We start from the raw sequence: 22045 nt of genomic DNA, 5'->3' as shown, positions 1-22045 counted from the left end.
GGCTTTGAAACGACAGCCGAAAGAAGAGTCACAGTAAGACAATGTGATAGTTGTTTCCCCCAACTATGCTGTCTTATTGTTGTGGAATCTAACACCAAGCTGACATACATGACGCCATCCCACGACCACACAGGCCTCAACACAGCACATCACAACACGGCAACAATCTCAAATCACAATTTGTATTTACCTTTTGTGCTTGAGGCAGCTAGGGCCAGTTCAAGTGGAAATAGATGAAGAGGACAGGAAAGGTCACTGCTTTTTTTTTTTTTTTTCCCGATTCGCAAAAATCACGCCAGTGAATTTCAACTCGACAAAGTCCAACAAGCTATACAACTGAGTGCAACAAAAAAAAAAAAAAAAAAAACGCACACTCAGTGGACTCAAGTACGGACAATTGACCAATGTATTCACAAACCTTTGACAACATTTTAAGGGTTTGTGTGAGAATTTCAGACCTCAAATTCATCCAGAAGTGTTCGTCGTTGTGGTAAAGGCACAGTAGCCCAAACATACCAAACTCATCAAACCATATTTGAACAGACCTTGCTTTACACCAAGGGTGGGCAAACTTTTTGATTGGTGGGCCACAATGGGTTCTAAAATTTGACAGAGGGGCCGGGCAGGAGCAGATGGATGGAGTGTTTTGGTCACCTGACCTCATTAGAGAAAAAAAATACATTTAATTTTAAATGAAAGTGAACAAAAGCATTACAACAATTTACAATTATACAACAATTTATTTAACAAGGTTTATTCATTTAATTTATTTCAAATTTGGCGGGCCGGATGAAAACATTTAACGGGCCGCATATGGCCCCCCGGCCGTAGTTTGCTCACACTGCTTTACACAATAAAACCACAATTGTTAAAAAAAAAAAATAAATAAAAAACACGTCATAAAAGATCATAAAAGATTATGAATGAAGGATTTTAGCAAATTATGTACTTTTGAATTTTTGGTGTGAATGTGCCATTTTCATTTTTTTTTTTTTTTGCACATGCTTAACTTTATTTTAAAGATAGGTAGGCATTCATCCGTTTTAAAAATGTTTATCCTGTTCAGGGTCAGGTTGAAACCGAGCCCAGCTAACTTTGCGCGAGAGGCAGAATACGACCTCATCAAAGGTCAGTCGTGAACGGAGAACTGAGGGATATTGATCCACCATCAGCTGAATGAAAATCAACTCTACCAATGATATGGACTGGTAATATTTTGGTAAAAATCCACACGTTGATGTCCTTTCCTCTTATAAAGTGCAAAACATGAAAATCATGGTTTGAAGAGCCATCATTTCGCATCCATCCATCCATTATCTGAAACGCTTCTGTCATACACATACACATGCCATAAAAGGTATTCTAAAAAAGTTGGAATAGCTCGCCGACGGATTGAGTAAATTTAAGTTCGGCGACTTACAGTGCTATCAATGTAGGCCTCCGTCCAAACTGTATCATGCTCCCTGTCGATCACCTTGGGACGACTCAGGACATGGAGATACTCCATCACGTTCTCCTGCACGTCTGCCAGCGTGGATATCTGAGTGAAGTAACCTGTTGTGAAAAGTTGGAGAAGAAACTCCTGTGAATGACCAATAAAATGACCAATAATAGTTTGAATTGGCTGCTCCCAAACAGAGATAAAAATTCCAAAGTGTGGCATTAAAAAAAAAAAAAAAAAAAGACTGATATTCGAAAAGCATCACAATCTTTTCACAACCATCACTTGCATTTTACCTAAAAAAAAAAAAAAAGCAAAAAAAAAAGGAATTGCATCCAAAATATACTTTGCAGTTCAGCAGGCGGCAGACGGCTTTGAGATGAAGCTTGATACACATTCACAAAATAGCGAGATGATTCCCCGCAGTCGGACACAAGTGAAAGGAAAACCAGCATGGACTTGGGGATAAGTACAGTAAGTGTTATGGAAATGTTATGTCATTTAATCCAAATGCGATGCTATTTGGCGTGACGATAACATCACCATTGAGATGCTAATGTCGACGTGCAGGAGGGAATGGGCTGTTATCTCAACAGGGGGCAGAAGAAATCAAGGAAGCAGTAAGTGAGACAAAAAAAGGGGCGAGGAGAAGAGAGGAAACGAAAGAAACCACATTTCCACCCGTCCATGAAGGAAAACTGTCCCCATCACCATGAGGCAGTCAAGGAGAAAATCATAGCTAGAGGAAATTGATTTTGGGGTCATCGGTCCAGGTGACCTTTATTCCACATGGAAAAACGGGCCGGCGCCGGAGGAGTCGAGACTAATACATAACAATGTTTGATGGGGACGCATCATTCCCGACAATCGAAACTTCGACAAGGCAGTAGGCACAAAATACTGAAACGGCGTTGTTGGGATAAAAGGTATTAAACCAGCATGAGACTGGTCGGTTACGGCACACACAAACTCGCCGTAGCGGCTCACATCAGGCACAAAACAAGCTGCCTCAGTGCCGCAGCATCGTTTATCATGGCGCCAAGTGAAGAATGACTCGTCCCTCCGGAAGCCTGAGGGCGTCCTTCGGGCTGAGCCATGACACAAGGGAGATGAGCTGGGGAGCAAAAAAATAATAAACAAAAAAGAATCCTCCCTGATTTCACGGACATGGACCACCTGTCATTGGGAGAGGCCAGGAGAGCAGAGGTATGAGCTGTTCATGATGAGAGTATTAATATGTTCTAATGGACCTGAATGCACACGACGCAGGGACGTAAGTTATAAATAACCTACTTTTGCTCAGAGCAGGCGTGGGCAAACTACGGCCTGGGGGCCACATGCGGCCCGTTAGACGTTTTAATTCGGACCGCCGAACTTGGAATCAAATTAAATGAATAAACCTTGTTAATGTTTTATTTTTTAAATACTGTGTTTTTTAAAAAATATATATATTGTTGTAATGCTTTTGTTCATTTTCCTTTCAAATTCAATGTATTTTTTTTTCTCCGATGAGGTGAGGTTACCAAAACACTCCATCCATCCGCGCCTGGTCCGGCCCCTCTGTCAAATTTTAGAACTCACTGTGGCCCGCCAATCAAAAGGTTTGCCCACCCCTGGCTTAGAGTTGAACAGAAAGGCGGCTATCATGAAAACAATTTAGAAAATCACAATACAGAAGTTTTTATGCTCTCTGAATACAGAGCCCATAATGCTGTGGCTGGTGTTAGTCTGATTGCGTTTTGCAGATCTGATGGGTATGCAGTAATGTAAAAAAAAAAAAAAACACACAACTACATAATATTAGACCGTTTGGCAAATAGCACACAGGCACATCCTCACCTTGAAGACCATCAGAGTTCGCACACACACGACAATGCGAAAACAATCAATGCAATGACTAATGTTTCTGTGTATCTCAAAAGTAACATGCTTCTGGTTCTCTGAGCAATAAAAAATGATTTAAAAGGGTGAACAAAGTATTTTGATCCCACCTTTGTTAGCGCATGCCATCCATTTGAGATTATCTGCAAAGGCTGACTCTCGGCCAATCAGGTAAGGGAATATGCGGACCTGTGGAAAAAAGAGCAGATAGCACCCGTCAGTCATCCTAATCGTATTTCCACAGGGCCCGCCCCACCAGCAAGGAGAAGATAATGCAGTCAAAAAAAAAAACAAGGCACTGGCTTCATTCTGCATTTGCAAGTGATTAACGGGCCCGTTCTATCGATGGTAGAACAGATTTTATTTTTGTTGAATTAATATCATGTTTGAGCAATGAAGACACACAAGAGAGGAGTAAAGATAAAATGTTTTTAAGATAGTTTACAGAAATGGTAATCAAGAAGACCCTCAGTAGAAAATAAGTCGCAGCAGGTACGTGTGTGTGCGTGTGTGTGCGTGCGTGCGTGTGTGTCTAGAGTGCATACTTTGCCAGATTGGACCAAACAGGGGCACAGCTGTCATAGCACCCAAGTCTGTATTTTCCACTGCCTTTCTTTACTCTGACAGCATGTGTCCGCTTATGTGTGTGCGTGCGCATGTGCTGGTGTGTCCGCTGAATCGCAAGCCGCACGTTTGAATGAGCGTATTTTGAAAAGGCTCCACTTCAAGTAAGTGTATCATACAAAGTATATTTATTAGACTCGTCTTTGTCCGTTCTTCATGGGCTGTCACTTGTATTGCGCTTTTCTCTCTGACGCAGCATCAAAGAGCGACTGTGGGAGGAGTATTGTGCTCAAGGACGCTGACGTGGTCGGGATGGAACGAGATAAGCAATGCCACCCCCTTTTTTTTTAAAAATATTTTCTAAAGTCCAATTACTTTTTGTTTCACTTGACATAGAGTAGACTCATAAATATTGCTACAGTCTTAGCAAAGAATCCGTTACAGTTCGCCACCTGTTACACAGCCCATAATGTCTTTTTCAGTATGTATAGTGATGTTTCATCATTAGCTGTTAGGAATTTTATAAAACGGTTGCTTTTTAATTAGATATTTATACATGTGGAAAATTTTGGACGATATCATCAATGTGACACATTATGTCAGTAGGTTTACAGTTGCTCCATGGAGGCTTATGGATCGGAAAGTGTCTGAAGTGCACATCACTGGTCGTTGAGAGGTCTTATGAAATATGAAAGTAATTGACTGCGGTGAAAAATGTTGCAGGAGTACAAACAAGCAGTCGCAGCATGCAATCTTCAACCTACCTGAATGCACATGTGAATGTAAAAAAATACCGTTTGAAATATTTACAACGTAAATAAATCAATGTTTACTTGAAGCCGCCGATTTCTGAAAATACTTCACGATTACAATTTGGATCTACTGGAGTGAAGACTATTAAAAAGTCATTTCCATTCTGATTTAAAACGATTGTGTCACTGAGGGTGAGGAAAAGTGACAGCAGAGGGAGGAAAACCTCTGTAGAGCGACAGTGACTGAAGACTTCTATTATCGGCAGGGTGTTTGATCAAATGAACGATAGGAATCGTCACTGATCTTCAGCCTTGAGGCAGCAGTCAGAAGTCGGTGAAGGGGGTCACAAGGTGGACCACCAAAATTTAGAATTTACAACTGTATGCCTGTGGTAACAAAGTTGAGAGAAAAGCAAGCATGAATTTTTTTAATTCCTGTTTTTCTCACTATCTGTTTGCATATATTGATAGTACTGACCTATTGGGAGCTGCACGCACCTCTCACCGTCTAATTTGTGACTGCGTAAAAAGTTGCTACAAAGATGTAGATGAGTCTCATTGTACTTACTTTGTACTTTGAATTGTGCTTTTCTGGAATGTAAACTGTGGAGAAAAAAACTTGATGTGCTAGAAAAAACGGACGACAATTTTGGGATCATCATGCCAATTTTAATTTTAATCAGCATACAAATCTAATACAAATTATTATTATTTTTTTTTATTGTTCCCAGTGTTATTGATTAATTGTTTCACCTCAACAGCACAGTATGTGCACTACCACACTCATTTATGTAAATAAGTCCCTAAGTCAGCCGTGGGCAAACTACGGCCCGGGGGCCACATGTGTCCCGTTAAACGTTTTAATCCGGCCCGCTCAACTTGAAAAAAATTAAATGAATAAACCTTGTTAATGTTTTATTTTCTAAATATTGTGGGTTTTCAAAGAAATACATATTTTTGTAATGCTTTTGTTCACTTTCATTTAAAATTATTTTTTCTTCGATGAGGGGAAGTTACCAAAACACTCCATTCATCTTTTTCTGGTCCGGCTCATCTGTCAAATTTTAGAACCCACGGTGGCCCACCGATCAAAAAGTCTGCCCACCACCGCCCTTAGTCATGATTAATTACTAAGAAAACGGTCTCCATCTCCTTCCTTTTTTTAATCGTAAAAATAAGAGCAACAAAATTGCCTCTCAGGACGGCTTCAGTGGTAGCCTTTTGTTTGAAACATCTAACAGAAGGTTACAGAGGAACTGACTGAATTGTTCAACATTTGCTTCCCAACCCAGCGATTTTCACAACACTGAGTTGACAACAAAACAATCATGCAGTGGCCGTTTGAGAGGACGACTTGTTGCTTTTGGTCACTGTTGTTCCTCAATTGATCAAATTCAAAGGTACCACACAGTACCAGACACAGAACCCGGTGGCACAATGCCGTTTTCCATTGCTAGCCCATCCCAAACACATTTGGAACGACACGGACATCGACCCACAGCAAACTTGACTTCAAATGGCCAAAACATTTTAACGATCTCTCTTGACATATTATTGCTTTTTTAATGCTGTTATGTGTCTTTGAGCAAAATTGCTGTGGATTATATTAATAAAAAATAATCAGATTTTTTTTTAAAATTTATTCATAGTCGGGTGTTGGTGTTTTCAGTATAAAAAATGCAATCATGTTTTGCGTGCATATAATAATACGCTACCTTCCTGTCTGGCCAGTTGAACTTGGCAAAGATGGCATCGTACGTATCCACTGCTCCATCTGTAACCAACATAATGGCTTGGCTACACTCGCTGCCTCTACCGGTCTCGTTGAACTGGGAAGACGAGGAGCGAGTGAGAAAAGGAGGGCAGAGTTACTCGGGGATACCGGAATCAGCACATCACGGCAACACAATGCATACTCATTGAAAATCAACACGCGGAATACAGCACCGAATATGATTCCCTTTGGAGAAGGCAGCGCATCTTTAATCAGATTTCATTAACTAATCAGAAAACTGAAACGGATATTATTATTATCATACCTTTTTTCCAGTGACTGAGGATCTGTTGTGATGGAGTTTGACTCAGATCAAATGATTGCATTCAATGTGTAACTTTATCTTCTGTGTGACTTCATGAATTGCATGCTGAAAATCAAGAATTCTGTACTGGCAAGTCGGAGTACTCTTGCAAAATGAAAATGAATAGTCCCATTTATGCTCATTCAATTTTTAATTTTATATTTGAATTTTAAATATATTTATGATTTTTTTTCAGCACCCTGACATTGTTCAAGCCAAAAAAATCCTGGAGCCGTGCCTCCTTCATCTTAAATGCATTTTATAATCCTGCTGGATTCCAGCGTAGTGATGATGTTAGAACATCAAGGCATTGGATCTCAATCTCAATTTACATCAAGGATTCCACAAAAAATGAATTCAATTATTCAAAAAAGGTACCACTAATCCAATCTTCTCAATCTTTATTAATAATAGCTAAGAATATTTATGTTCCTCAGAATTTGAACTAAATTGGTGACCTGGTCATATGTTTTACTGAAAGCTGTCACGTGCCCATAAGTGATTTATATATATATATATATATATATATATATATATAATTAGTTTTAAAATTTTTTTTCCCATAAACACAAAACACCCTGGGCAACCACATGGGAAGAAAAAAGATTTAACCCTGACGTCAAGTAGAGGGTCACAAAATATCATCCTGGAGGCCGCAAATGGCCCCCGTGCCGCGCATTTGAGACCACAGATCTAAGTGAACGTCTGAAGTGATAACGCATTGGCATAGTTCTTACCTCACTTAGAAGATTGAAGGCCTCGCTTAAAGCAATGTCTAACATTCCGATGCCTTGAGCAAACAACTTGTCAAGGTGCTCCCGGAAATGCTGGAAGAATATGGCAGAGGGAAAGGAAAATATTTGAAAAAGTGTGTTTTGTTCTGTGCCTGGGCAAATTTTAGCGACGGACGGAAACAAACATATTTTCACATATTGTTGGAATGTACTGCAAAGTCTTGAGGAATATTTTTTTTTTTTTACAAGAATATGTTCTATGCAGGCCCACAAGTCGAAAACACAGCATTCTAATTGTGTTAAGCAGTAAAATTCACCAGTTTTTCGTCTTTTCAGAAGGCGGCCATTTTTGTCATTCTGTCGACTGAAAATGACATCACAGTTGCTCAGGGCTTAGATAAAACCAATCATGGCTCAGCATAAAATAGGTGAGCCTTGATTGGTCATTATCTAAGCCCTGAGCAATTGTGATGTCATTTTTAGACAAAAGAAGTAACAAAATGGGATGAAAAAAAAAAACAAAAAAACTCTGGATTTTACTGCTTAACTCATATTCCGCAAATGCAATATGAATCAGAATGCCATGTTTAGACTTAGCGCATAGAACATATTCTTTTGGGGGTGGTTGACTTCCCTTTAAAGCCGGGGTGGGCAAACGTTTTTATTGGCGGGCCACAATGGGTTCTAAAATTTGACAGAGGGGCTGGACCAGGACCAGATGGATGGAGTGCTTTGGTGACCTCATCTCATCGGAGAAAAAAAAATACATTTAATTTTAAATGAAGGTGAACAAAAGCATTACAACAAAACATGTCGTTGAAAAACCACAGTATTTAGAAAATACATCAACAAGGTTTATTCATTAAATTTTTTTTCAAGTTCGGCGGGCCGGATTAAACTGTTTAACGGGCCGCATGTGGCCCCCGGGCCGTAGTTTGCCCTCACCTGCTTTAAAGGGTTGACACACATTTCACATAAATCCAACTACTGGTAAAAATAAATTTATGGTCTTTATGGTTTAAGTTTGGCTGCATATTATCGAAAAGAGAATTTTTGCATGGTGAATTTCTCCCTGCCTCACTTATGAAACACCTTAAATGTGTTCTGTTGATCTTTAATATGCCCAACCAAATGGGAAATCAATTTTTACACATTTTCACTTTTTGGCATCTCTGCACAGCTCCATCAACATTTGACCCACATTGTAACCATCCTCCATTATTATTTCTCCCCACCTTTACTTTCCACTCCCTCTTTATTTATCGCCTGGGGTCTTTGGCTCCACTGGGAGGAGAGAAGGTTTTCCACACTCAGTGGGAGGCCAAAGCTCTATTAAGTCTCCATCAGTGTCTGCTCATTCAAGCTTGGGCGCACGCAAACACCGCACCGTGCCCACACCTCGCGCGCATATACAATAATTACGCCAAAACAACCTCCGGCGTCGCCGATACGACTGGGAATGGCAAGAGGCACAACCTTTCCTTTAGCGTGGAAAAAAAAAGGTTAATCAGTTCCAATAAATGGTTACACCCCAGAGCACAGCAAATATTACCTTGCTGCATTTGAGTGTGACAGCGGGAAAGAACTTGTTCTTTATGTTTGTGAGCTCAGATTCCTATAAATGTCCCAACACAATGGGACAATCAATCTATATCACAGCAGGGTGCCGGTGGGAGGATGTGTGCACAATAATTGGCGTTCCAAGCAGCTCTGAGGTAATGTTAATAATTATTTTGCAGTATTTGAAGACTGTTTAACAAAAGCTTACGGTATAATGAGCAACTTCGAGTGACATGATAGTGTATCCATATTAACGGTAGTGACGGCCTAGCAGATCAATCCAACTATCGACGCCACTGTCAGCGGTAATATTGATGAATGCCGGTGAATCAGATGATGACTTTCAGTTACTTTTGTTAGAATATTTTTTGGGGACTCAATAACGTGGGGTTGATTTAGTTATTTTATCCTCATTAAGTGTATATTCTTTGCTCGCCTGGCCATTAGTCCAGGTTGTAGTTTACTCTTTTTGTCAGTAAAAAAGGTTTCCCCACAACACTCAGCAGCATCAGGAGCAAAGAAAATCGAGGCATGGATTTTTGTTTTATGTTTTTTCTTACTTGGGAGAAAGGTCTTCTAACATTTTTTGCGGAAGGATTTTTTCCGTATTTTGTTTGTTTAAGAAAAATGCAAAATCAATTTTTTTTTTTAAATTGTAGTTTCATAAGCCTCAACTCTACAATTGAAATAGTTATTGTCCAATATTTTAACAATGCTAGATAATATCAATTTGGTCAATGGTCAACAAATTTAAACTGAAGAAAAAAATAAAATAATGTGAAGCCTCTTAAAAGAGCTTCTTTATTTTCATTTCAGTTAAAATCCGAACCAGTTGATATTTACCCACCAGACGACCAAAAGGAGTCAAAAAAACAAAAATGAGGCAAATGTTTCATGGCACTAAAATATGTACAATACAAACTCACATTTTTCAAGTAAGTTATGGCCCAATTTAATAAAGTTTAACTATTTAATCCCAAATTGACATTCCAAAGGATGTAACTCAACTTTCTATACAGTATTTAGACCTTAATTTTTTGAATTGCAGCAAAGCACCCGACTGTTGTGTCAGCAAACGGTGGGCAGTCCAATCTTGTCGATATTCCTCACGGAATAAAATATCACCAATAAAACGTTGAAATATTGCGAAGTGCAAATTTTCATTATGACACAACAGTTGAAGAGGGCAAAATAAAGGAGACGACGGAATGTTTTAAACGGGCTGCCGTATCACAGGAGTGCACCTCAACCAGTATTCACCGGCAAAAATATGTCAAGGCTAAAACGCTGTAAAAAATTAATACCCTTTCACCCAACGCAAAACTAGCACTAAATGGTTAAAAAAAGGTGGAAAATCCCAAAAAGATCAGAAAGTTTAAGATGATGTAGCAGCGAGAATTAAGACGAATACGATTCAAACGATGGACATTTACTGCATGATGAAAGATGGGGGGGGGAAGGGGTCGTCTTTGAAAATTGTATATAGTCCAAAAATTGGTTAAGCATGTATTGCAAATGAGTAATTCCAGAAGCCACACATGATCAATATATTCCATGCGTGACCAAGATTCAAATATGAAACTTTCAGGTACAGTCAACCGAACAAAACCATTAACCTGATGAGCAAACGTCTTTGAAACCGGCCCTAATTAGCTTCAGCATATGGATTAATTGGAGACTTTTTAATTTTCTTCGAAGTGTCTGTCTTTTGACGGGCGGAAATAACAAGAGACTGAAAGAGGGCTCACATCTTTGTTGGCGACGTCCGCTTGGACCAACGTTCCATTCAGGCATGGCTCCACATAATGCAATTCTTCATTGTACTGAAACAATGCAAATGGAATCAGTAAGTTATCATTCGTTTCCCCAAAATGTACAATACTCGTTTAATTCAGTGGTTACGCAATGCCTAATGCGAGGCCGCGCACTTAAACAATCCACAAACTGGAACGCCTGCCACGGAGCGATAATAAAAAACATAAAAGTGCAGGAAAGACAAGAGATGGAGTCTAACATTCCCACCACTCCCCAATTGGTTAATGAATAAAGTAGCCACAAAAGAAAATAAGATTATTTCAGAACAAAACAAAACAATTAATCTTGACTATCCAAATATTTCTTCAAACTTCCAATTTCTTTTTTTTTTTGTGTGTGTAATTACGATCGAAACAACAATAATGAAACGAGCCAATGAGCCAAATGGATTGAGAAACATATTTTCTAAATCATTCTGGACTTTTCCAAAAGAATTTTCTAAATAATGTGATTAGGCTCTGAAATGATAATGACAACTTTGTTCTGTGGCGAGACAGAATGTGGGCTGGCAATGTGACAGGCTACATTTTGATGTGAAACACCATCAGACACAGACGTGTGCGTGGTGACACACACACACACGCCCACCCCCACACACACACGCACAGTAACAATGGCTGAGTGGTGCCTGAGGCGGGATCCAATCAACAACTGTCTTTTTTTTTTCTTCAAATCTTCATTTAGCAGGCTGCTAATTGGCTGAGAGCGTGACAAGGGAGAACGCTGATTTGTTCCAGCATTTCTTCTTATCTTAGCAAGAGTGGATCAAGGCTTCTGAATCCCAAACCAAGTGAGTTTCAAAGTCATGTTTATCATGCTTTATACCGTAGTTATCGTTTTTTTTGGACTATAAGGCACACCTAAAATCCTTTCATTTTCTCAAAAATCAACAGTGAGTATTATAAACTGGCGCATCTTATGTATGGATGTCAATTGGCAGTGAAATTAAGTTTGACTCATTTCCTGTACTTGTTTGGTTCCATTAATGTGCAGTGATGTGCCTTATAACCTGATGCGTCTTATAACGCTGTTATAACGCCGGTATAACACTGGCATATATGAAAATGTATATATATTTTTTTAAATTGACCTGTTCATTGTGACTGTCCCTTATTATGAGTTAAAAAAATAAGGTATGTAAACTTACAGCAATGATGTTGAAGAAGTCATCATCTCCGAGCGTGTCCAATATGGAGGAGACAGTTTGCCTAGCGATGGTCAGCCTGAGACCTTTCATGCTTCCGCTGACATCCACAAGAATCACGACATCCTTTGGAGAGGTTGCCGCCTGGATGTACCACTTCCTGTTACGGCAGTCAAAAGCAATGACCCCGTGTTCATCCGGTTTCCATTTAATCCCTTAGATAGTGGACACAAGTGAATGACGTCAATTATATGAGTGACAATAGCAAGTGACAATAGCAACAAAAAACATTTCCCCAGTTTCATTGCTAAATTTGGAACGTTCTTGAGGATTCTTAGTACAATAATGTTGATTCGAGAGCATAAAAAAAACCTGAAATCAATTTTTTGTTGTTGTTCTGCTTAGCCTAAAAAAAAAACACAAGCAATCAAATATTAATTGTATTCATAGCTATTTAATTATACTATTCCGTTTATGTTCACGCCAACATCAGGCTTAAATACCATTAGCGACATTTCAGGAAAATGGAGACAAAAACAGAGAAATACCACCCAGCAAAAAGAGAAGCAAACAAACGCACACTTACCCGGGTACTGTCTGAAAAAGCCTTTGGCACTGCCAAAGTACTGCCAGATGAGTGATGGGTCTCGTTCAAAGTTATCCACAAACACTTTGTTCAAGGCTTCCGACCAGTACACACCATTAACAATGGCAGAGTCTAATCATTCATGGTGGGAGAGGGGATGAGGTAGAAAATAGGACAAGTTTAGCAAAAAAATAAATAATAGATTAGTAGTGACATTAGTACACAATGTTTGTGTGCTTTCAGTCAAACTGTTGTACAAAGCTCACTGTGGTGTGGAACTTGTCTTGACAACTAATTTGTACTGTGCAGTACATTGTACACAAGGTGCAAGAGCAGGGGGTCACCAACCTTTTTCAAGCTGGGAGTGACTTCTCGGGAATGGATAAACAAAGTGCAACGAGTTTGATTCGCACTTTTGAAATAAGAAATGTGCTTAAATTACATTTACTAATGGTATTATTAAGGCCCGACCTATTTAATGGAACAATATGAGCCATTTGAAAGATGGTCAAATATCTGCATTTTTAAAAAAACTAATTATTTATTTTTTGTACATATTAAATACATAAAATAGATTATGTTCAAGTATGGCTCCCCAAATAGGCAGAAAGGTTTTACTAACATTCCTTTCTGTTGTAAGTTTTACCAAAAGTGCTTTGTTACAGCTGCAGCTGTCGTAAAAATGCACTAAATAAAGTTGTAAAAGTTGTATTGTATGAATGTTGAAACAAGTTGAACGTTTTGTTGGCACGTCATATTTTTATTGCTTTAAGTAATTTGTTTATTTTATTCTTTTTTTTTTTAAATCGTTCGATTAATGGGTCATCCAAATTTATCGGAATCAACATCAGGCTAAAGCAAAAAAAAATAAAGAAATAATAATAATCCAGGCTGTAATTATGATTAAATATTATTAATAGCGATTAATGGTAATCATGTATAAATATCAATAATCACATTTTTATTTCTATTAATATGTGCCAGTGTTTTCAAATGATCACCCCTCCAACATTCCTGGAAAATCACAATTGTCCCATCACCGGTTCAGACCAGGACTATTCGTGTGACCCTGGTGGGGCTACGTTGGTGATCAGCCTCACAACAAAACGGGTGCAAGATTTGGTTTGCTGGTCTGTTGTAAAAAAATTTAAATTAAAGCAGTTTACTGGCTCGCCACTGCCAGTAAAATACTTTCATTTTTACTGTAAACGGTTTTACAGTAAACACAAAACCCTGACATTGAGAAAAAAAATTCAGTGTAGATGGCGATGTGGACAAAGGAGCGCAGACGTGAAACGGAGACAGAAAAGCAAATAAGACGTTCCTCATCATCTCCGACGCGGGCACCATTGTTGTGCTGTCATCACTCGTGCCAATAAGCCATGAATGAATTAGTCTTTTGGAAGCGAGCTTGATATGCAACACCAACCCACCTCCGTGGATTGGAGGGGAGAAATATTTGGATGTGGAGCATTTGCACAACAATGCAGTGTGGAGTTTGGATAACAAGTCACAAAATTAAAATGCACAATGCACAGGCTCAAACAGTTCCATATGCAATGGATAAACACGAGTTTAAACTGACAAAAAAATTTAAATAAATAAAAAAATAAATATATAAATATATTAAAAAATGTAAAAAAAATATATATATATTATATATATATATATATATATATATATATATAAAATAAATATATGTATATATATATATATATATATATATATATATAACAAATTATTTTATATATCTATATATATATAAAATAAATAAATATATATATATATATATAAAATAAATATATATATATATATATATATATATATATAACAAATTATTTTATATATCTATATATATATAAAATAAATAAATATATATATATATATATATATATATAAAATAAATAAATATATATATATATATATATATATATATATAAAATAAATAAATATATATATATATATATATATATATATATATATATATATAAAATAAATAAATATATATATATATATATATATATATAAAATAAATAAATATATATATATATATATATATATAAAATAAATAAATATATATATATATATAAAATAAATAAATATATATATATATATATATATATATAAAATAAATATATATATATAAAATAAATAAATAAATATATAAAATAAATAAATAAATAAATATATAATAAATAAATATACATAAAATAAATAAATATAATATATATATATATATATATAATAAATAAATATACATAAAATAAATAAATATTATATATATATATATATATATATATATATATATATATTTTATATATATATATATATATGTTTTGTAATATGTTTGCTACGTATTGTTTGCATTGATAGACTGACTTTGTTGTTGACTTTCTGCCCCAGCATCATAAAGTGCAACAGGAGGAGGACACCATAACTAAACGTTCTCTGGGTCTTGGAGACATGCAACCCCGACTTCAAAGCACAAGTGCTTATATGAAAATGTTCCAAGAATCATTCTTTCCTCTAATCCAAGCCTCTTAGTGTTTTTTTTTTTTTGCAGTTGGGCGAGTTGTTGCCCACCAAACAAGCTCCCTGCAGTCCCAGCAAATACATCCACGTTCTCACTACCAGTGAACAAAGCCAGAGGATTTAAAAACTCTCTCAGATCTTTCCCTCTCGGTCTGTGCGTGGCCTATTCTATTCATTTGCCAGGGAATCAAATCAAGATTACGCTTCCTCTCCTTGCATTAGCCTGCCAGTCTCACTCTCATAGAAATTTCTGTCACTTCCTTTCCATTTCATTTCAATCTCCTTCTGTCACTCTCATTTGATTTTTTTCACCTCCCATCACCTAGTAATAATTAAAGTGTGTCTTGGCCCTTCCATCAGTTTGACTTAACCTACTTTCTTCCCTTTTACGCACTCTCTCCCCATATAATTCCGCCTCGGGTAGCTGACTTAAGCGCCCGCGACATGTAGTCTGTCCACTAAGCGCTGTTCAAAGGCTCGACTTCATTGGGCTGACTGCGTGAACGGTGAATTAGACGAGTGACTTTTTGAAATGTTGCTCAAATAAAGAAATAATCGAAAGTGCTTCATTTCACAAATGCAAATGCAGCCACGGTGTGCAGAAAGCAAACTTCCTAATTGTCACAGATGAATTATTCAGTATCCAATTATTCGCAAAAAAAACGAGGTTGTGAACATACCTTTGTTGTACATGTTAGTGGGCACCTGGACCACGCTGAGACTAAGGTTGACCGACAGGTTGTTAAAGTGGTCATTAGGTTGTAGGATGAACTCTCCTCCCAGCTCCACATTGTTCCCCCCCTCATCCACCTCATTGATCAGAACTGCATTGAAGTATTCATACTGGGGACAAGAGAGAGATAAAAAGGAATTTGAACACAAAGAAATAGACTTAAGCATTGCATCCAAGTGCTGAGTCAGAGAGTATTATCGATGCTGATGTAACCTGAATCTCTGAATCATCCCAGACATGCATGATGTTAGTGTGATAAAAAGCTGAATTCGCAATTCAGCCCTCTCGCCAGCACAGTCCTTTTCTATCAACATGCTGCATGCGGTGTCCTGGCTTTGCTGTATTTTTAGTGCTGCATATACTGGAAAGAGTATTAATAAATGATGGCGCAAGATAAATATAGCACACATGGCTCCCTGCATCCCCGAAGCAAAGATACCACCCATGGCTGAAGCCTGAGGGGAAAGCATAACACGTAGATTAGAACGCTCAGGATAGTGGAAAAAGGGAAATTATTTCACAATAAAAGATATTATCAACATGTTAACGCTTTGAGTATTAGAGCTGGGCAGCAAAGAGGGAAAGTGGTTACCACGCCTGCTTCACAGTCTGGAACACCTTAATTTTTTTTTGGGCGGGGGGCGGGGGCGGGGGACAACATTTTTCATCATTGCTAATGGAGGGCTACATAGGACCACACACTTTCTAACCGGGTTTATTTTAAATGTAGACAAAATAAATGCATCGTACAAAATACAAGCTCTTAATATACTTCATTTTTTATAATACATTTTGCAATGCATGAATAAAAGATCCACTCGCCTAACACGGACAATAAACGGCTGGAAGCAAGCAATATTTTTTTTCTCCATTGCAGACGATTCTTTTGCATTAAAATGACCAAGCAAGAATGGCACAAAACTGCAGAAAAAAAAAAAAACAACCAAGTACAAAAAATTATTTTGTAAATTTTTTTTTGCTTTATTTTATTTCAATCAACATACTCAAAACGTTAATATTATTGAGGTTCTATGTTTGTTCTGTATTTCATGCCAAATCAGCAAAAAAAAATACACATTGTAGTGAAGACCCAGTGGAAGTGCAACTAAGAGTTCTACCATCTAGTGGTGACTGGTGATATTACAACTTCAACCTAGAGTCGACCCCACAGAGATTTTTTTTCTTATTGTTTTTTTTTCATATCTATATTTTTCCTACTTTGGATTTTTCTCAGTTTTTCCATGATTTTTTTTTCTCCCCATTTCTCCCCGCTGTTTGTTCTAAATGTTTATCAGTGTATTTTAGAGACTTCTTTAGGTTTGAAAAAAAAAAAATTAAATGAATAATAAAACAAGATGCGTTTTTTTCCCCAAAATATGTTTTAGCCAGCTGCCCATCCCTTGTCTAGAGTTTCTGCGTTGGAAATCTCAAGTCGCATCCTCCTGCGTGGAGTTTGGATGTTGTCCGCATTTTTGCAAGACATAGACAAGATAGTAAAAAATATTTAACAATCTTTCCCAATCCCCAGCTGTTAATGACACATGCCACCACTTGATTTATTCATTTTATTATTTTCAAACAGTAAATTAATGAAAAGCTTTCTCTTTTCAGATACAGTAACGCATCATGTCTATCCGTTACTGATGATTAAGACCTTTTATAATAATTGTTTCCAAAATGATGTTCCTGCGCTGTACGTTCTTTTAGTAATTTTAGCAAACAAACTTTTTATTTCCCTACTTTGCTTTTTAAATGTGTTTAATTATTTTTTTATTTTTTTAAAGTCTTCAATTCTTTCTGCCTTTAAATGTCATACTGTAAAAATGCGAAGCACATTGAGTTGCCTCATGTATGAAACGCTCTACATAAATAAATCTTTGCTCGCAACGCATTTTAATGGCCCTCACGTCCTGCCAAAATCGCCTCACTGCTTCTCCAACACTTGCTTTGGCTGTTTCTCCTCACCTAGTGTTCATTGCCATCAGTCCTCATCAACCGATTCAACCTTTTGTCTCATCTCAGAATGCGTCCAGCTTCAGATTTTCCCACTAATATTTCTACTCTGAATTTGCCTCAACTTTAACTCACTATCTCTGTGTGCTTTCTCTTCCTCGTGGTAACATCCAAATCTCAAAAGAAAGACTGCGAAGAAAATGTAATAAATACAATCCACCGCGTCCTGGTGAGAAAAAATTACTCCCGATAAATGTAATTTTAAACTATCGTATCGAGCGTGTACAGTGAGATGAAAGAAATACGACAAAACAGTGCTTAATGACTCTGTTAATAGACTTATTTAAATTCCCAGCACGTGGGCTTTAATTTTGATTAAAATTGCACCCATTAGCCTGAGAGTTTCTACAGTTTTGGAGTGAGTGTAGGCGTGAAATATGTGTGTTTGCATCTGCGCGCGTGTTTGTGCGTGCGCACGCGTGTCCATGTGTAGGTGTCTGCGAAAAGTCAATTATGCAATTGCAATAGTACAGTCAGTAAAGGAGTGCCCGGCGCCACTAATGCAGTCCGTGATCATGATGTGAACAACCTGATCTTGATGCCGAAAGACCGCATTTGCACCATCAGCACCCACTCAGTGTGGGCTCGAGAGAAGACGAGAGGATGAGGAGGGGGACGAGAGCAAGTAAATAGTGGAGCATATCTTAGTTCCCTGCGTCAAAAAAAAAAAAAAAAAAAAGAGGTAGTCATACTCAAACATTACATGTGTAAGCTTTATGGAATGTTATGTCAGTTTTATCTTTTTTTTTCACCCTTTCAATCTTTCTTCTGATGGTGTGAAATGTGTCGATTCCATGAATATTTTCAAAGCAATTTGCTACCCTGATACTTATTGAAGTATTTGATTGTTCTTTTCACTGTGTAGAAATCAGATAAATCACTCGGCAAAGTGTCGGGATTATGAAATGAAAGCAATCCGTGAGGGTGCAATGTCAGAAAATGTTATTTTAATTTAATTTAACACATTCATTGCCAGCCTTGGTAAAATGAATGTACTTTTTGGCTTCTATACCCGTCAATGGCAATGAATGTGTCATTCACTGTTAATCCCAATTACTAAAATCCCCAAACAGTGGCCGGTAAATTCCTTGTTCAGTCACTCTAACAGATTACAGACATTATTGGCAACAGGTGTAAAAGGAGGGGAGACCACCATATTTTAAAAGAGGTTTTTGCACTTAAAGTAGCTCTGATGGTTTTTATCATGGCAAACCGGGGAAGAGAACCGCAAGCGTGAAATGAGGTTTGAAGTGATAAAATTGCAAGTGTGAGAGGAAGACAAACAGTTATAGAAAAGAAATGTAATTTTCCCATCATTCTGGGGAAGCAGGCAAAAACCTAAAAGACGAGCGTGCGTGAATTGGATGTAGCCTTCTGATAGCGCGCCAAAAAAATCTGCTCTGGGAGACGGCCCCCTCAAGTGTCATTGTACTTTGAAGACAAATGACCCAGGTGCAAGGAAATAGAGAGCTTTTGTCATAGGTGTCATATCGCATGACTCCTTCTTGTGACTGGCTCCCAACTCAGCACTTAGACCATTCAGACGCCCCAAAATTGTAGTGCTCAATCGTGTGGACCATATGTAGCGATGATTTTTGTTTCTGGCACGTCACAAATGTTGACACAAGAATAAAAGTCATTCCTGTCACCTCTCATTTTACCTGCGCTGCACTGGAAAAACTGTGTGTGCACGTTTGCAATTGCTACTACAAAAGTATGAAAAGGCACAAAATTCACCACCGCAGTTTGTCTCAGATTGGATAAATGATATTGCATGTGATTAATCTACGTTGCGCCAGGTTAAAAGATCAGCGTCCACATCTGTTCAGATATTAATTGAAAAGAGCTGAATTTGAAGCAGAATATTATACATATGAATTCTATACTAACTTAATACAAAAAAAAATTATTTTTAAATGTAGTGGTTACAAAAATAAATGGCTTCAATTGTTCTTATTTAGCAGCTTCTCACACCATGTTTTCTGATTATTTCATAAATCCTCCTCACCCATTTTGTGCTGTGCAATGAATTCATACGTATGGTTATTGTTCAGAAAAATATCGATTTTATTCTATTCTATTCTAAGCCATGATCTTGCACCCAAACTTTGCTCTGCTGTAATATTTGTCTTCGCAAAAAAAAAAATTGCATGTTTAGTATTTTTGCGAAGTTGAAAAATAGAAGCAAACGGCATTTTCCCATCTAATAATCGCACAAGTTCCATGTGCACATTTTATAGAAGCAACACATAAAGCATAAAATTGAGTCACAGCCACAAGGAGGAAAGAGATAGGGCACCAAAAAGGACCGTGACGCCTCAACCCTCTGGTGTTCACTTTCAACTTTCATCACTCCCAGGGTGGGGAAGTATGACTGGAAAACAACTGGGGGCAGGGATACAGGTAATTTGGGGGTAAACACAACAGTGGAAGAAATAACCTGGGGGGGAAGCCAAGATTTGAGCTCAACACTCGTCACGGTGCAAAAAATAAATAAATAAATAAACATTAAAGGGTAGGGTAAAGTGAAAAAGTAGTATTTATAATTTACCTTTAAACAATTCGACTGCATCAGCTACTTTTGTTATGTTTTTTTCTGAAACTGGGTGAAGACATTTCCACGGTATAATTAGCCTAGAGGGCAGGTCCAAGTAGGGTTGACTAATATGGGAACACCAAACATCCATAGTGTAGACTGGCAGAAAAAAAAATTACCTTTTGCACCTTTTCATCTCCATTTATGAAGAAAATCAAGCTAATTATGACCCTGCCAACATGGAGAAATCGGTCCAACAGTATGCACCAAGATGTGCACAATCACAAGTGTAGTACGAGATCATGAGCCGTTTATTTTAGCGTCAATAGAAACAACAGGGACTTTAATGATTGACACAAGGCACAGACACAGTTTCTGATTGGCAAATATACAATTAAAAGAATGTCGTTTTTGACGTCAATACCCGTCAATGGCAATAAATGAGTTCATTGAGACACTCATTCAACAAACTATAGGTCATAAAAACAAACTCAAGGCGTGCACACCAATCTGACGACAGAAAGTGAGTGTGGGGGTTACAAAAGTTTAATAACAGACCAAGAATTCTCAAAGTGTGCACAACTAAGGTATAATATTTTATGAATAGTAAGACATCCTAACAGACCATGACACTGAGATTGGTAACATGAACAAAGCGATCTGGGTCCTACTGAGGTTAATGTCATTATTACTCATCATCACCATCTTTCAGCAGCCCATGTTCTGTCCACAGGAAATAAGTAATGAACTTAATTACTGCATAATTATCTCTCCAGATGCTCTCTCTTGAATCAACACTGTGCTGTGAAGAGAGACTGCACTGGGAACAGGGCAGTCACGCCAGGTAGCGACCGACACTTTGTCAGTACACAGTATCGATGTGGATTTAGTATGAAATGATGCACTTGATTCAAATGTATGACTAGATTTTGAATGTTTTAAAATATTTTTAATATTATACCGTACTTTTGTGGCGTTTGTGAGTATTTTTCCCCTCTCTTGTTACCGCATGTTTTACAATTGTAACGGATCACTGACCAGGTTAAAAAGTATGTTTGTTTTTTCTTCCAATGCCTAGAATTGAGGCCTTTTAAAGCATATTTCAAATAAATTTTCCCCAAAATCTTGTTCTTGTGCGACACATTATTTTTGTAATATTACAATGATACTTTTTTGCTTTTAAATGTGTATAGTTCTTTTGTATGTAAACGCTTTTAATGTTGTACTTTTAAAGATTTGAAGCACCAGAGGAGGGCATTCGTCAGTGCTTTAGTCCGTCTGTGAGATTTCATCAGTATTTCAGTTGGCCCGTGTCAGCCAAAGTGCTAGTCAAGTGATTTTTTTAACTAATTAATCAGCAAAAAAATTCATGATTAATTGTGATTAATCACATTTTTCAACTACCGTTTTTTGCAAAGCTTATAACAGTTATTTACTTGAATAATATCTTAGAATTGATGCAAAATCACCAAATATGAAGTATATTTAATTCAAAGACTGTTCTAATAGCTTTCTTGGATTCTTGAATACGATCTAAATGGAGACAACTTTGCGGACATTTATTTTTCGAAACAATTCTCAAAACTGCCCACAAGCGCCACACTCCAGCAGTGTTGGTTTGCAAGGCCCAGTGGTAACTTAAACACAGCGTTTTGTTCTGAGACGTGCTAAAGACA

At 37.5% G+C, this 22045-nt stretch overlaps 1 protein-coding gene across 4 annotated transcripts in view; it reads right to left on the bottom strand.

Moving 5' to 3' along the window:
* The window catches only part of LOC148339695 (voltage-dependent calcium channel subunit alpha-2/delta-3-like), a 104705-nt gene that overhangs the window by 46617 nt on the left and 36043 nt on the right, over positions 1-22045 (bottom strand). For 3 of the 4 annotated variants that reach the window (XM_088289406.1, XM_088289407.1, XM_088289404.1), the window contains exons 5-13: positions 15768-15930; positions 12556-12687; positions 11973-12184; positions 10759-10833; positions 7454-7543; positions 6354-6467; positions 3433-3511; positions 1421-1554; positions 191-208 (exon numbers count right to left, since the gene is read on the bottom strand). In XM_088289406.1, the coding sequence (XP_088145532.1) occupies positions 191-208; positions 1421-1554; positions 3433-3511; positions 6354-6467; positions 7454-7543; positions 10759-10833; positions 11973-12184; positions 12556-12687; positions 15768-15930 (1017 nt within the window). The remainder of the gene's footprint in view (positions 1-190; positions 209-1420; positions 1555-3432; positions 3512-6353; positions 6468-7453; positions 7544-10758; positions 10834-11972; positions 12185-12555; positions 12688-15767; positions 15931-22045) is intronic. The other variant, XM_088289405.1, reaches the window with a different exon arrangement.

This window comes from Idiotropiscis lumnitzeri, chromosome 3 (genome assembly GCF_059441095.1).
Source record: "Idiotropiscis lumnitzeri isolate Australia: NSW breed Sydney's pygmy pipehorse chromosome 3, RoL_Ilum_1.0, whole genome shotgun sequence".
Classification (NCBI taxonomy): Eukaryota; Metazoa; Chordata; class Actinopteri; order Syngnathiformes; family Syngnathidae; genus Idiotropiscis; species Idiotropiscis lumnitzeri.
Note: the sequence above shows the minus strand (reverse complement) of the source record. Positions and strands in the feature narration are given on the sequence as shown.